Here is a 12,043-nt window from a genome sequence, read left to right on the forward strand (position 1 = left end):
ATTATCATTTATCTTAAAATTTAAAGAAATTTTTAAAATGTGCTGTGAACTTGTAGAACAAATTTAGCAACTAATTTCAATCAGAAGTAAATAATTAGTGTGTTTACTTATTTACATGACTAAATGTGAAATATTTGATAGGGTATGAATACTTTTGTAAGACACTTTAAGTTTTCCATGAGCGATATGAGAGTGCGATCAATCTTCCTGTTCCGGGAAATGAAATAAAAAAGCAAATGTTTTCCTAAAAGGTCAGCCAACATATCCTCTCAAAATACAAGCTGTCAAAGTCAAGTCATGTCATAGTTTGTTTCTCCCGTCTTTCATCAAAAAAGGCTAGACGAAGAAAGAAAAAGAAGGCCAGACTGGCTGCCCCATAACTGCCAGAGAAATGATAAAAATCAGAGCTGACTCTCTCCGATTTCACAGGACTTATTGAAGCTGAAGTTTTGTTTCATAAGTCCATTCGCATATTTATGATTTTTTTTTATTTCAAAGTTGCCCGAAGTGAGAGCATCAGACAGCTGACAGACTGCTGGTAAGCCTTCTTCAGTCCTGCAGCCTGAGGACTCGTGTTAATACTAACTAAATTATGCTCTATTAACATCATCCTGCAATGCAAAAACGCGCCAGAAGTCAATGAGTGTGAGAGTAATGTGTGTCACTGGGTCAATTTAGCTTGGCACGGTCTAATTATCAGTTCATGTGTGTTTTTATAAAGTCTGTATTTGCAGCTAGAGGCATTCATATGTGAATGTGATTTGGTGTATGATTGTGGCGCGTGCTAAGCAGTTTATTTTGTATGCTCTGCAAATTTTCTTAGTTTTAATCGCAGCAAGGTGAGCCAGATTCATATATGCTAAGAAGAGGATGGTGATGGAGCCCCTTCCCCCATCATGTCCCTGCCAGAGTGGAATAAATTCCCTTGGTGGGTCGCCTCTGCCCTGGTCCCAACCCCCCCTCTGCCTCCCCTTTCAACCTTTCTGCCAGAACCCCATATTTTATGGCTCTGCTCACCTTCTACAGATCTAACCTCCCTTCCCTCATCCTGCACATGTGCCCTGCTTGGCACGCCCTGAGGGCATGTCAAGAGTGAACGCTCTACAGCAGCTTAATTAGGCAACTATGCCTGGCATCCAGAAGTATGGAGAGGGGGCTAGGGGGTCCCAGTGCTGGGGGCAGCTGAGGTACGTCGGTATACGGGGTCGACTTTAGTTAGGATCTAAGGGATATGCTTTAGATAAAGGGTGTACAGCTGGGGAACAGCTAAACCCCATCATATCTGTGTTAGCCAATGATCTGAATCCAGCTAAAGCCTGTTACTGGGCGCCAAACTTTTACTGTTGCTTGTTATTCAAACATGCTACAGCTACACTGGTTGACTCCAAAAGAGCTGAATTATTTTTAAGCAACCCTGGATATTGTTTCCTTACTTACACAAACCTCGCTTTAATCAGTCGCCAGCTGTTAGTGATCAGAGTGATGCAACAGACGATAATATCCAATGTTAGATGAAACAGTTCAACCTCTGGGCAAGCAGAAACACACTGTAATTTATAGCAAAACATAAAAAAGTGCTTTTTTGTTTAGAAGACCAAGCTGTCCTGAATTTTAAATTGATCTTTCTCACTGCAGAGTAAAGAAATGGTTTAAAGCCACACAGTTTTCAGCTTGCAACTCAACAAAAAAGACTCATTAGGTGAATTATCTGCTGAGTATACAGGACTTGAGCACACTCAACAAATAAATAAAGACGAACATAATTGAAAAGTTCATTTATTTCAGCAACTCAAGTGACACACATCTTAATTACACACAGACAGATATTTTTAGCTTTTATTTATGTAACTATTTTCCACTTACAGGTAGTGAAAACAAGACATTTACCACCAATAAAAAACAGTTTTAATAAAGGTGTGTGATCTTGATATAAAAAAGCATGTTTAATACCTGATTAAAGACTGTTTTTCTGACAATGTAATTTTAATCTGACCAACAAGCCTAATTTGAATTAATATTTTAACTTATTGAATATGAATGAATATTACCCTAACTATAAGACGTTTTCTCCTCAGATCACACAGTCTTGTATTGTCTTTGCTTTGAAGCTTGACAAATGTGCAGCTAGATTTAGTTTTTTTTTTTTTTTTTTTTACATAAAAGCTTGATAGTGTGAATTACTTTTTAGTTTTAATTAGAAATAATGCTTGTGTTGCACCTTTAAAACTATTATGTTTTCTCATGCAATGATTATGGATTTTTGTGCATAGAATTAGTGTCAATTGTTATGCATATTTAAGTTATTCTAAAGTGATTTGGAGGATTTCCAGAGGCAATGTGTGAAGAAATCTCTTATGACCTAACGGTTACCCATTAATTGCCAACATATCATTTATAAAACTTGTCCTGGTCCAACTTCATTGAGTTTGATTACTTCCTAAGAAATCAGAAGAAGAAACAATAATAATACTGAGATGTGAAAGCTTTGACTGTATCCAGATCTTCTCAAACGCTAAGATCAGTCGTACCTACTCGACTGTTTTTGTTGCATCTTCTAGTTGAGCACCTTACCATTATTGACTCCACTCAAAGCAGTTTTTAACTTAAGTTTGCAGCATCTGTATACCAGCTGAGACTTGGTCATGCAATAAGATGAGTATCCCACAGGTAGCTTGTCTTGCTGTGTGCAAAACACATGTTGTATGCAACATTATTGTAACACTTGTTGCATGCTCAAGAAGCAGCTGCTGGGCTTCTTTCCCACATGTGTACAAGAATACATACTGCATAAAATAAACCTGTTGTGTAGCATTTAATTGCTCAGATGAAAAGCCACAAACTAATGGAAAGTATTATGTGCAGCAAGACAGTCAGCCTTTTATCCTTGTTGTCTTTTAGCAACAATGTGGGATAAAATCCAGTTAACTTTTTCGGTCTCACCAGTCTGTTGTTTTCAACTTCAGGAGCTTTTCATTTCTTATGTATGTTTAACAATTGTTTTTTTCACCATTAGTTTTGATTATGTCCACTGAAACAGTTCACCTTCAGAAGGGCTCCATAAATCTCCTTTGATCTGAGGATGGAAGGAAAGGAAGGTCCAGAATATGAATAAGTGATCGAGCCAATCCTGACTCAAACACAGCAGCATCTAACATGTCTTTTATCTACATGCAGTAGCTTGTACACATACACACACACACAGAGAGAAGACACTGCTTTAAATTACAAGAAGAAGAAAAAAACGGATTCCTGGGAAGACAGCCGTTCTTGAATTTTAATCTGCTGCAAAGGATGGTGCTTGTGTGTACAGAGCAGACAGGGATATTTCATCATCATGGCTGCTGGTCTGCATTACAATATAGTATTGTGTTGTGTTTCCCTTTTCAAACTCTGGGAATCCAGACAATGTTGGCATGAAATTATTTTTTGCACTGAATTTTTGACGTACTTGTTAAATATCACAATTTAGTTATCTTGTCAGTTAATTAAAGTAAAAATTATTGAACACTTTTTTCTGTCCATCCAAAAATAACGCCATTATCAAGTTCTTGAGTAAGTTCGTGAAAATTGTGAGAAATTGCTATTTGTTGAACAAAAGAAAAAGAAAGGAAGAAATAAAGAAAGAAAGAAAGAAAGAAAGAAAGAAAGAAAGGGGAGAAGAAAGGTCCTATGTTGCAACTTATTGTCGCCACCTGGTGGCCAAACAGATAAATCCAGCTTAACGCATTATGTGTTTGGATAATTTAGAAAGACTGAAATAATAATAATAATAATAATAATAATAATAATAATAATAATAATAATAATAACAACAACAACAACTGGTTTTTAAAGGGTTTCACATTTACCTCTAAATCATTATTTTATGCCATTGTACAGTTTAAACATCAAAAAGGTATTAGACTTAGTGGTTGGATATATTTTCATATTAATGTAATTAAAAACATTGTACGGGGCGTGCAGTGGTGGAGTAGGGGATAGCCCTCGTCGCGGCCGTCGCTGGTTCGATTCCCGGACCCGGCGACATTTGCCGTGTGTCTTCCCCCCTTTCCTGTCAGCCTACTTTCATACAAGGGACACTAGAGCCCACAAAAGACCCCCTGAAGGGGAGAAAAAAACAAAAACATTGTACATCGCACTAGTTGTACTTTCTTATATTGATTTGGAGATCATGTTCAGTTTTTCTCTCATTGGAAGCTGTTAATTTGACTAAAATGACTTCCTGTCACTGCGTAAAAACAACTGCTCAAAATTAGTTGAATGTACATTTTAGTGCCACTGTTATTATAGCAACACTCAATTTGGAAGCAGATTTGCTATTTTTCAATCAGAAGTTTACAGTCGTAAAATCAACCCTTTTATATCAGTATGCAGTAGTCAAATTTTGACATCTCAAAAAATCGGACAATGCGACTTCCAAGCACCACAAGTCTTTTTTTAAAAAGGCACTTAGACGTCCGTGTGCTAAACAACTGGGGTCCTTACAGAGCTTTTGCTTCGTGATGGACAATGTAGTTTCCACAAGAGATTATCTCACTCTCACAACAGCACCCTGGACTTCACATCCCAGAAGCCTTTGCTCGTTCTGCTCGTGCAGAGCATTATGGCGTCTCCTTGAATCGTCGATAGATCGCTGGTGTTTTGTTGACAAGCTAAAAAACGAGAGTGTGAGTTTAGTTATAGTTAAACTATCCTGGTGGTTTTGGCTCTCTGCTCACAGCTGGAGGTAAAGTTGTCTCAGTTTTGCGCAGTTGAGCAGTTTTTTTGGGGAACAAATAGAATCTTCGTTTAGCCTTTAGCTAGCCAACGTCTGAGGGTTGACGTTGTTACTACAGAAGTAAAATTACCAATTCTTTTCCCTCCATTGCAATTCTCGTTTGTTTAAATGTTGACAGCATCTTTATAATACTGCTTTTTTTTACACTGTAGTTTACTGTTTGTTGAAAGACATGCCCTAACACCAAACTAGATTGCAGAAAACATATTCTGTCTGTATCATACAGGAGACGTTATGCTATGATGTATTTATTGCTGAATATAGTTGCGCTGTTTTGTAGTACTTTTGTAATTGCTTTATGTATTTTACCCGTTATCCTCTTGCTTAAATAAAGATTTATTTTAGATTATGAAACGTCCACTTGTTACAAGGGACACAACCTTTTTTGACAAATTTTTATTATATAACATATAGGTCAAAAACTGACAGAGAAATCCGGAAATGTGTTTATAAATGTAGAAATCCAGAATAAACATCTGTTCAGCTATTTTCAGATGACCACGTTTCTGCCTTTACTTTCCCCGATGATATTTTTACAAAAATACTATTCAAATTACTTCACTCCAGACTGCAAGAATTAGTTTTTGTTCAGAAGTCAGGAATGGAGATAAAGAACAATAAAGCAAAATAAAAAAAAATCAGGCTGTATTTGTTAAAAGAAAAGGTACTCAAAGTTATATTTTCTAAATTTGGTCCTGGCTGTTTATTCTTCTATTTCAGGGCTAAAATGCATTGAAAAGCTTCACTCATGTACTTGCGCCTTTTTTAACTCGCAGATGGCCGCTGACACAGACAGGAAGGATGCCGAATCATCAGGGAACAAAGACCGGGACAGGAAGCGGAGCCGTTCACGAGATCGGGATCGCAGAGGATCACCTTCACGTAAACGGCATCGTTCCCGTGAACGAAACCGCTCCAAATCTCCAGACAGGTGACTTGAACTGGGGCACACAAACAGAACTTAAGTGGTTGTGTAGATGTGCTATGGATTGTTTGCTTCTTTCTAATTTGTGTTACAATAAAAAGGGATCGTCGCATGAAAGATAAGGACAGAGACAAGGACCGGGACAGAGACAAAGACAGAGACAGGAGCCGCAAAGACAGAGACAGCCATCGGCGCGATAAAGATCGCAGCAAGAGGTCAAGGTATGAAAAACACAAATGTGATCCTACTGTAAAAATATGAATATTTTAGCAAAAATTTTGAGAAAATAAATGCAACTAAAAAATAATGTCAATCCCGACAAAAATATGTGGTGTAATTGTTTTTCTTTGTATGACCATAACACACAAAATATATATTTAAAGGAATTTCTTTAAAATATGATTACACATTCAAGGGAAATGTCTCCAATTCACTTAAATTTTATAATTTCTAAAGATTTACACACCCAATCTCCGCCTAACCTTCATGACTTATTGTTTCCTTTCATGAAAAAAACACCTAAAATCTTCCTCTGAAATTCAGCTTTTATTTTTATTTTACTGTTATTTCCAAATCTTGGTGTTGCTAACATTAAGATTTAAGAAATGCATCGACCAGTGCCTGATTTCATATTTGGCTGGTTCTAAATTAGAGATGGTGAGCATATGAAAGTTTTGTGTAAAATATCTAACTGTCACTCGGTTGTCTTTTTAGAAGCCTGTCACCAAAGTCAAGGGATAGCAAGTTAAAGAAGGAGAAGGATATAAAAACAGAGGAAGAAGAAGATGACAAAAAGAAGAAGGAGAAGGTACGCTCTGGACTCGTGTTTTCATTTGGTTTATTTGTTCTGTAGATCAGTTCTGATCACTGTTGTAAATCATGCTTCTGTTTGCAAGAATTGAATAAAACTGAATTATTGTAAGGAATTTGAAACTTTGCAAAGAAAAAGAAACATTTTCCATAATATTTCGAAGTAGAAATGTAGTTATTCATGCAGCATCTATGGACTGAGTGCTTTTTTTCTTTAAACGTTTTATTATTTATTTTATGTTGTGTGTCTCAGGTTCAGCCACTCTCTTTGGAGGAGCTTCTGGCCAAGAAAAAAGCAGAAGAGGAAGCCGAGGCAAAAGTGAGAATTTTCACTGCATGCTTATTTTCTTTCAGAGATTTGATTTTTAATATTTTTCTTTAACTTTATCTGTTTTGTTTTTAGCCAAAGTTTCTATCTCGAGCAGAGCGAGAAGCTGAAGCTATAAAGCGCAGAGAGCAGCAGGTGGAGGAAAGGAAAAAGATGATGGACGAGGAAAGAAAGAAGAGACGGATGTTCCAGGACATTGGGAGAAAAATGCTAGGTTTATTTCACATTTTAGCTTCAAAATATGACATTCTTGTGCTAAGCTCTGGAAACATGTTTGTGAGACTTGAGATTTGTTTCTCACAGAGGATCCCCAAGAAAGGGAAAGAAGGGAGCGCAGAGAGCGAATGGAGCGAGAGAACAATGGGAATGATGAAGATGATGGGAGACAAAAACTCAGGGAAGAGAAAGACAAAAGCAAAGAGCTCCATGCCATCAAGGTTAGTTTCAAGAGACCAGGCTCAAGAGAGGTCTGCAATTAAATTATTTAACATGAGTCTCAAGGTGGGTGCTGTACCATATTTAGGTTGGCCTTTAACAACAAAATCATCCTCCTCATTTGTTTTTTCAATATGTTGCATTATATATGATATTGTTTTTATTGCTTTTCATTTTGAATCTATTGTTTTCTGTGTTTGTATACCTGAAATCAGTCCCGTTTAGGTTTTTTATTATTTTGATTAAAAATTAATTACATGCGTTCCTGTCCTACTGACTAAATATTGCATCAGCAAAAAAAAAACACATGAAGAACTCAACAATTATTGTACTCCAAACAGTCCTTAGCAACATGAATGTTGCGCATACTGATACTGCGATGATGATTTGAATATGTTGTGCAGATCTAGTTTCCATCAAAAGAGAGTCATTCTCTAATTTAGTTCAGTATGACCTTTACGCCTTTTCTACTTAGAGAGATAAAGCCCAAAATGATATTTATAAAAGTACTTATGTGCTTTCAAAAACAGAGATTAAAACCTAGAGTTTTTCTAGGTTTTCTGGGTCTAAAATGTGTTTATTTTTTTGCTAAGGTTCCATATTTTTACGGTAAACATGAATGTGAAACTAAAATGATGATAAACAGCATGCATGCTAATAGTTTAACCTAATTACAGGAACGATATCTGGGTGGAATCAAAAAACGCCGGAGAACTCGCCACCTGAACGACAGGAAGTTTGTATTCGAGTGGGATGCTTCTGAAGACACTTCAGTCGACTACAACCCGATGTGAGGGGATTATAAAGTTATCTTGAATTGGTTATTTAATTTTTTTTCCAGGTATATATGTTAGATTTTAATTTCTCCCTGCAGCTACAAAGAGAAACACCAGGTGCAGCTTTACGGGCGCGGGTTCATCGCTGGCATCGACCTGAAGCAGCAGAAAAGAGAGCAGTCACGTTTCTACGGCGATCTGATGGAGAAAAGGCGTACGCTGGAAGAGAAGGAGCAGGAAGAGTGAGTATAATGATATAAAATGGTGTAATCTGTCTGGTTGAAGGAATCTCACATTGTTTTCCCAACAGGACACGACTGAAGAAGGTGCGAAAGAAGGAAGCTAAGCAGCGCTGGGACGACCGGCACTGGTCCCAGAAGAAGCTGGATGAGATGACGGACAGAGACTGGCGAATCTTCAGGGAAGATTACAGCATCACCACCAAGGGAGGGAAGATCCCCAACCCCATCAGGAACTGGAAGGAGTATTCGCTGCCCGCTCACATCCTGGAAGTCATCGACAAATGCGGCTACAAAGTTTGTTCAAGTCCTTAATCCTGCTCTGACGTGTAGCACTGGTTTCTGTAGCGCTGACTGGTGTCTTCTGTAAACTTCAGGACCCAACACCCATTCAGAGGCAAGCCATTCCTATTGGCTTGCAGAACCGTGACATCATTGGCGTGGCTGAGACGGGTAGCGGCAAAACGGCTGCTTTCCTCATTCCTCTGCTGGTCTGGATTACCACTTTGCCGAAGATCGACAGGTAGCAGAAATAATCCTTCATTATTCCTCAGTAAACCCTTCAATGCGCCTCCATCCTGCCGGTTACAGCGGTCTGCTCTGTGTGGTAGGATCGAAGACTCCGATCAGGGGCCTTACGCTGTGATTTTGGCTCCGACTCGTGAGTTGGCTCAGCAGATTGAAGAAGAAACCATTAAGTTTGGTAAACCGCTTGGCATCCGAACGGTGGCGGTGATCGGCGGAATCTCCAGAGAAGACCAGGGCTTCCGACTCAGGATGGGCTGCGAGGTGAAACATTAATACTTAATATCTGCCCTGACAAAGTATCAAAACCACTATAACATTCAATCTTTAAAGTCAGAACTGAGTGAAATCAATTGAAGACAAAGTAACTCGTTTGATTAAAAGCTGCTTAATATGCAGACTTACTTTTGTAGTTTTCTGTGACATTGTAAGAGATCCTGCTTTCTCTTTCACCAGGTAGCGGAAACCTTTCGGTTCATAAACGTCTGAGTTTTTCCTCTTCTAACAGATCGTCATAGCAACTCCCGGTCGTCTCATAGACGTGCTGGAGAACCGCTACCTGGTGCTCGGCCGCTGCACCTACGTCGTCCTGGACGAAGCCGACCGTATGATTGACATGGGCTTCGAACCGGACGTCCAGAAGATTCTGGAGTACATCCCGGTGACCAATCAGAAACCGGACACCGACGAAGCCGAGGACCCGGAGAAGATGACGATGAACTTCGAGTCGGGGAAACATAAATACAGACAAGTACGTGAATCTTTCTGCTCCATGCCGCCGCTGGCGCCAGGTGTTCTCTGAACTCTTTGATTGCGTCTTGCAGACCGTTATGTTCACCGCCACCATGCCTCCCGCTGTGGAGAGGCTGGCGAGGAGCTACCTGAGGCGCCCCGCTGTGGTGTACATCGGATCTGCAGGAAAACCCCACGAGAGAGTGGAGCAGAAGGTCCTGCTCATGTCGGAGGGAGAGAAGAGGTGAGAGGCAAACCAACACGACCTCCGAGGATCACAGAAACCGCAGCACGCTGAGCGTTTCCTTCTTTGTGCTGTGCAGGAAGAAGCTGCTGGAGGTCCTGGCGCATGGCTTCGAGCCGCCCATCATCATCTTCGTCAACCAGAAGAAGGGCTGCGATGTTCTGGCCAAGTCCCTGGAGAAGATGGGGGTGAGTTACTGTGAAACAGGCGGGCGGTTCTCTGACAGTAGAAGAAGAAAACAGAGAAACTGGGAAAAAAACATCTGTTGCTGACTTTATCATTCATCCATCCATCCATCCATCCATTTATTTGTTTATCCATCCATCCGTTTATTTGTTTATCCATCCATCCATCATCTATCCTTCCTTCCTTGTTGTCTGTCTCTCTATTTATCTATTCATCCATCCATCTATCTTTCCTTCCTTTCTTCCTTCCATCTTTGCTTCCTTCCTTCCTTGTCTGTTTTTCTATTTACCCGTTCTATTTGTCTTTTGCCTTCCTTCCATCCATTTTTTTCATTTGTCCATTTTTCTATTTATTCTCCTTCCACACTTCCTTCTATTTATCCATCCATCTTTCTATTCGTCTCTTTCTATTCTTCCATCCATCTGTTCAGCCATTCAGTTTGTTTTCATTTATAAATTCATTGATTTATTCGTCTATTCCATCCCATTGTTTGTCCCTCATCTTTTCCTTCTTTCTCCTTCATCTTTTTGTTTGTTTTCTGTCTCATTCTGTCAGATTTTTTTTCTCCATTTCCTAACAGGGTCTGTTTTTGTTGAATCTTTACATAAACCCTTGTCAATGTAAATAAAATAAAATAAAAATCAGGGGGACCGTTACACTTTAAAATGTGTAAGACAGAAGGAAGACTGAATAAATCTGAGTCTGGAATGTAAATAATAAAATAAATAGGGACCCTGACTAGATAGTATAACATTGTAACACATGAACGTACCTCCGTTTCTTTCTTCAGTACAATGCTTGCACGCTGCACGGCGGCAAAGGCCAGGAGCAGAGAGAGTTTGCACTTTCCAACCTCAAGGCTGGAGCCAAAGACATCCTGGTGGCCACAGACGTTGCTGGTCGAGGAATTGACATCCAGGACGTCTCCATGGTCATCAACTACGACATGGCAAAGAACATTGAAGGTGAGGAGGCCACCTTGTTTCCAAAACAAGATAACCACCAGGCTTCAAGTTCAAGTTTTCTGGGGGAAACCTTGAATATTCAACATTTAAAATGCATAGCTCTAGAGACTGTGTGTGTATTATATGTTGAAGTAGTGCTGTTCTTACTTGAGTAACATTTTTGGGTTTTCTGCCCACCTCTGTCTGTTACTTCTAAAAACAACACAAACATAACCAAGTCTCACTTCTTCCCCCAAAGACTACATCCATCGTATCGGTCGTACTGGTCGTGCTGGTAAGAGTGGTGTGGCCATGACGTTCCTGACCAAGGAGGACTCTGCGGTGTTCTACGACCTGAAGCAGGCCATCCTGGAGAGCCCGGTGTCCACCTGCCCTCCGGAGCTCACTAACCACCCAGACGCCCAACACAAACCTGGAACGATCCTGACCAAGAAGAGGCGTGAGGAGACCATCTTCGCCTGATTTATTGGTTTCAATTTTATTTACCGAACACAGGACTTCAAGTTTATGCCTCCTTATCATGTATATTCATCTTCCCCTCTTTTACCTCCGTTTTGGTGTTTTATTTTTTTCAGCCCATTTGTGGAAGAAAAGATTACTCGGTACCAAACGGGTTGATGAATTTTACTTGCTAAATTTGTTTTCAAACCTGATATAACATCAGTAATGTGGACCCAGGATTGCTGTACAAGTAAAAAAATTTGATTAATAGCAGACAGTGTTGAGGATGCTGGGTAGGTGCCGTTTTTAGTTAATATTTGTTATGATCTGGATCCTCTCCAGATTATAATGTGTAAAAGACCAATAACAGATTAAATGTTCATTTCTTATGATTTGGATGTGTCCCCTTTGTTTAAATCCATGTTTTAAACATTTGTATGACCTGACTACAACATATTTAAGTGCCGTTTGTTTCGCAGGTAGGGCTGGAAAATAAATCATTAACAATGTACTGTATATATCAAGATAAACACACGCTTAATATCAGTAGATGATACGTTTGACAGAATATTCAATAATTTTACTTTACTCCGATTCAAACTGCACAGCATTCTGGGGGATGTAGGCAGACGAAATGCTTCAGCCGCTCAACCTCTCACG

At 39.4% G+C, this 12,043-nt stretch overlaps 1 protein-coding gene across 2 annotated transcripts; it reads left to right on the forward strand.

Moving 5' to 3' along the window:
* Positions 1-4,553: 4,553 nt before the first annotated feature.
* ddx23 (DEAD (Asp-Glu-Ala-Asp) box polypeptide 23) lies at positions 4,554-11,775 on the forward strand. Of its 2 annotated transcripts, none has more exons than XM_032572903.1 (17): positions 4,554-4,667; positions 5,554-5,708; positions 5,804-5,923; positions 6,417-6,510; positions 6,766-6,831; positions 6,916-7,054; positions 7,144-7,277; positions 7,953-8,065; positions 8,150-8,293; positions 8,362-8,587; positions 8,668-8,813; positions 8,902-9,079; positions 9,324-9,566; positions 9,640-9,791; positions 9,871-9,979; positions 10,768-10,942; positions 11,181-11,775. In XM_032572903.1, the coding sequence occupies exons 2-17, from the start codon at positions 5,554-5,556 to the stop codon at positions 11,402-11,404; spliced, it is 2,418 nt and encodes an 805-aa protein (XP_032428794.1). In that variant the 5' UTR covers positions 4,554-4,667; the 3' UTR covers positions 11,405-11,775. The 2 variants fall into 2 exon arrangements, with proteins under 2 accessions (XP_032428794.1, XP_032428714.1); XM_032572823.1 differs by having other exon boundaries at positions 4,562-4,726.
* The last annotated feature ends 268 nt before the right edge of the window (positions 11,776-12,043 follow it).

This window comes from Xiphophorus hellerii, chromosome 1 (assembly GCF_003331165.1).
Source record: "Xiphophorus hellerii strain 12219 chromosome 1, Xiphophorus_hellerii-4.1, whole genome shotgun sequence".
NCBI classification, from domain to species: Eukaryota; Metazoa; Chordata; class Actinopteri; order Cyprinodontiformes; family Poeciliidae; genus Xiphophorus; species Xiphophorus hellerii.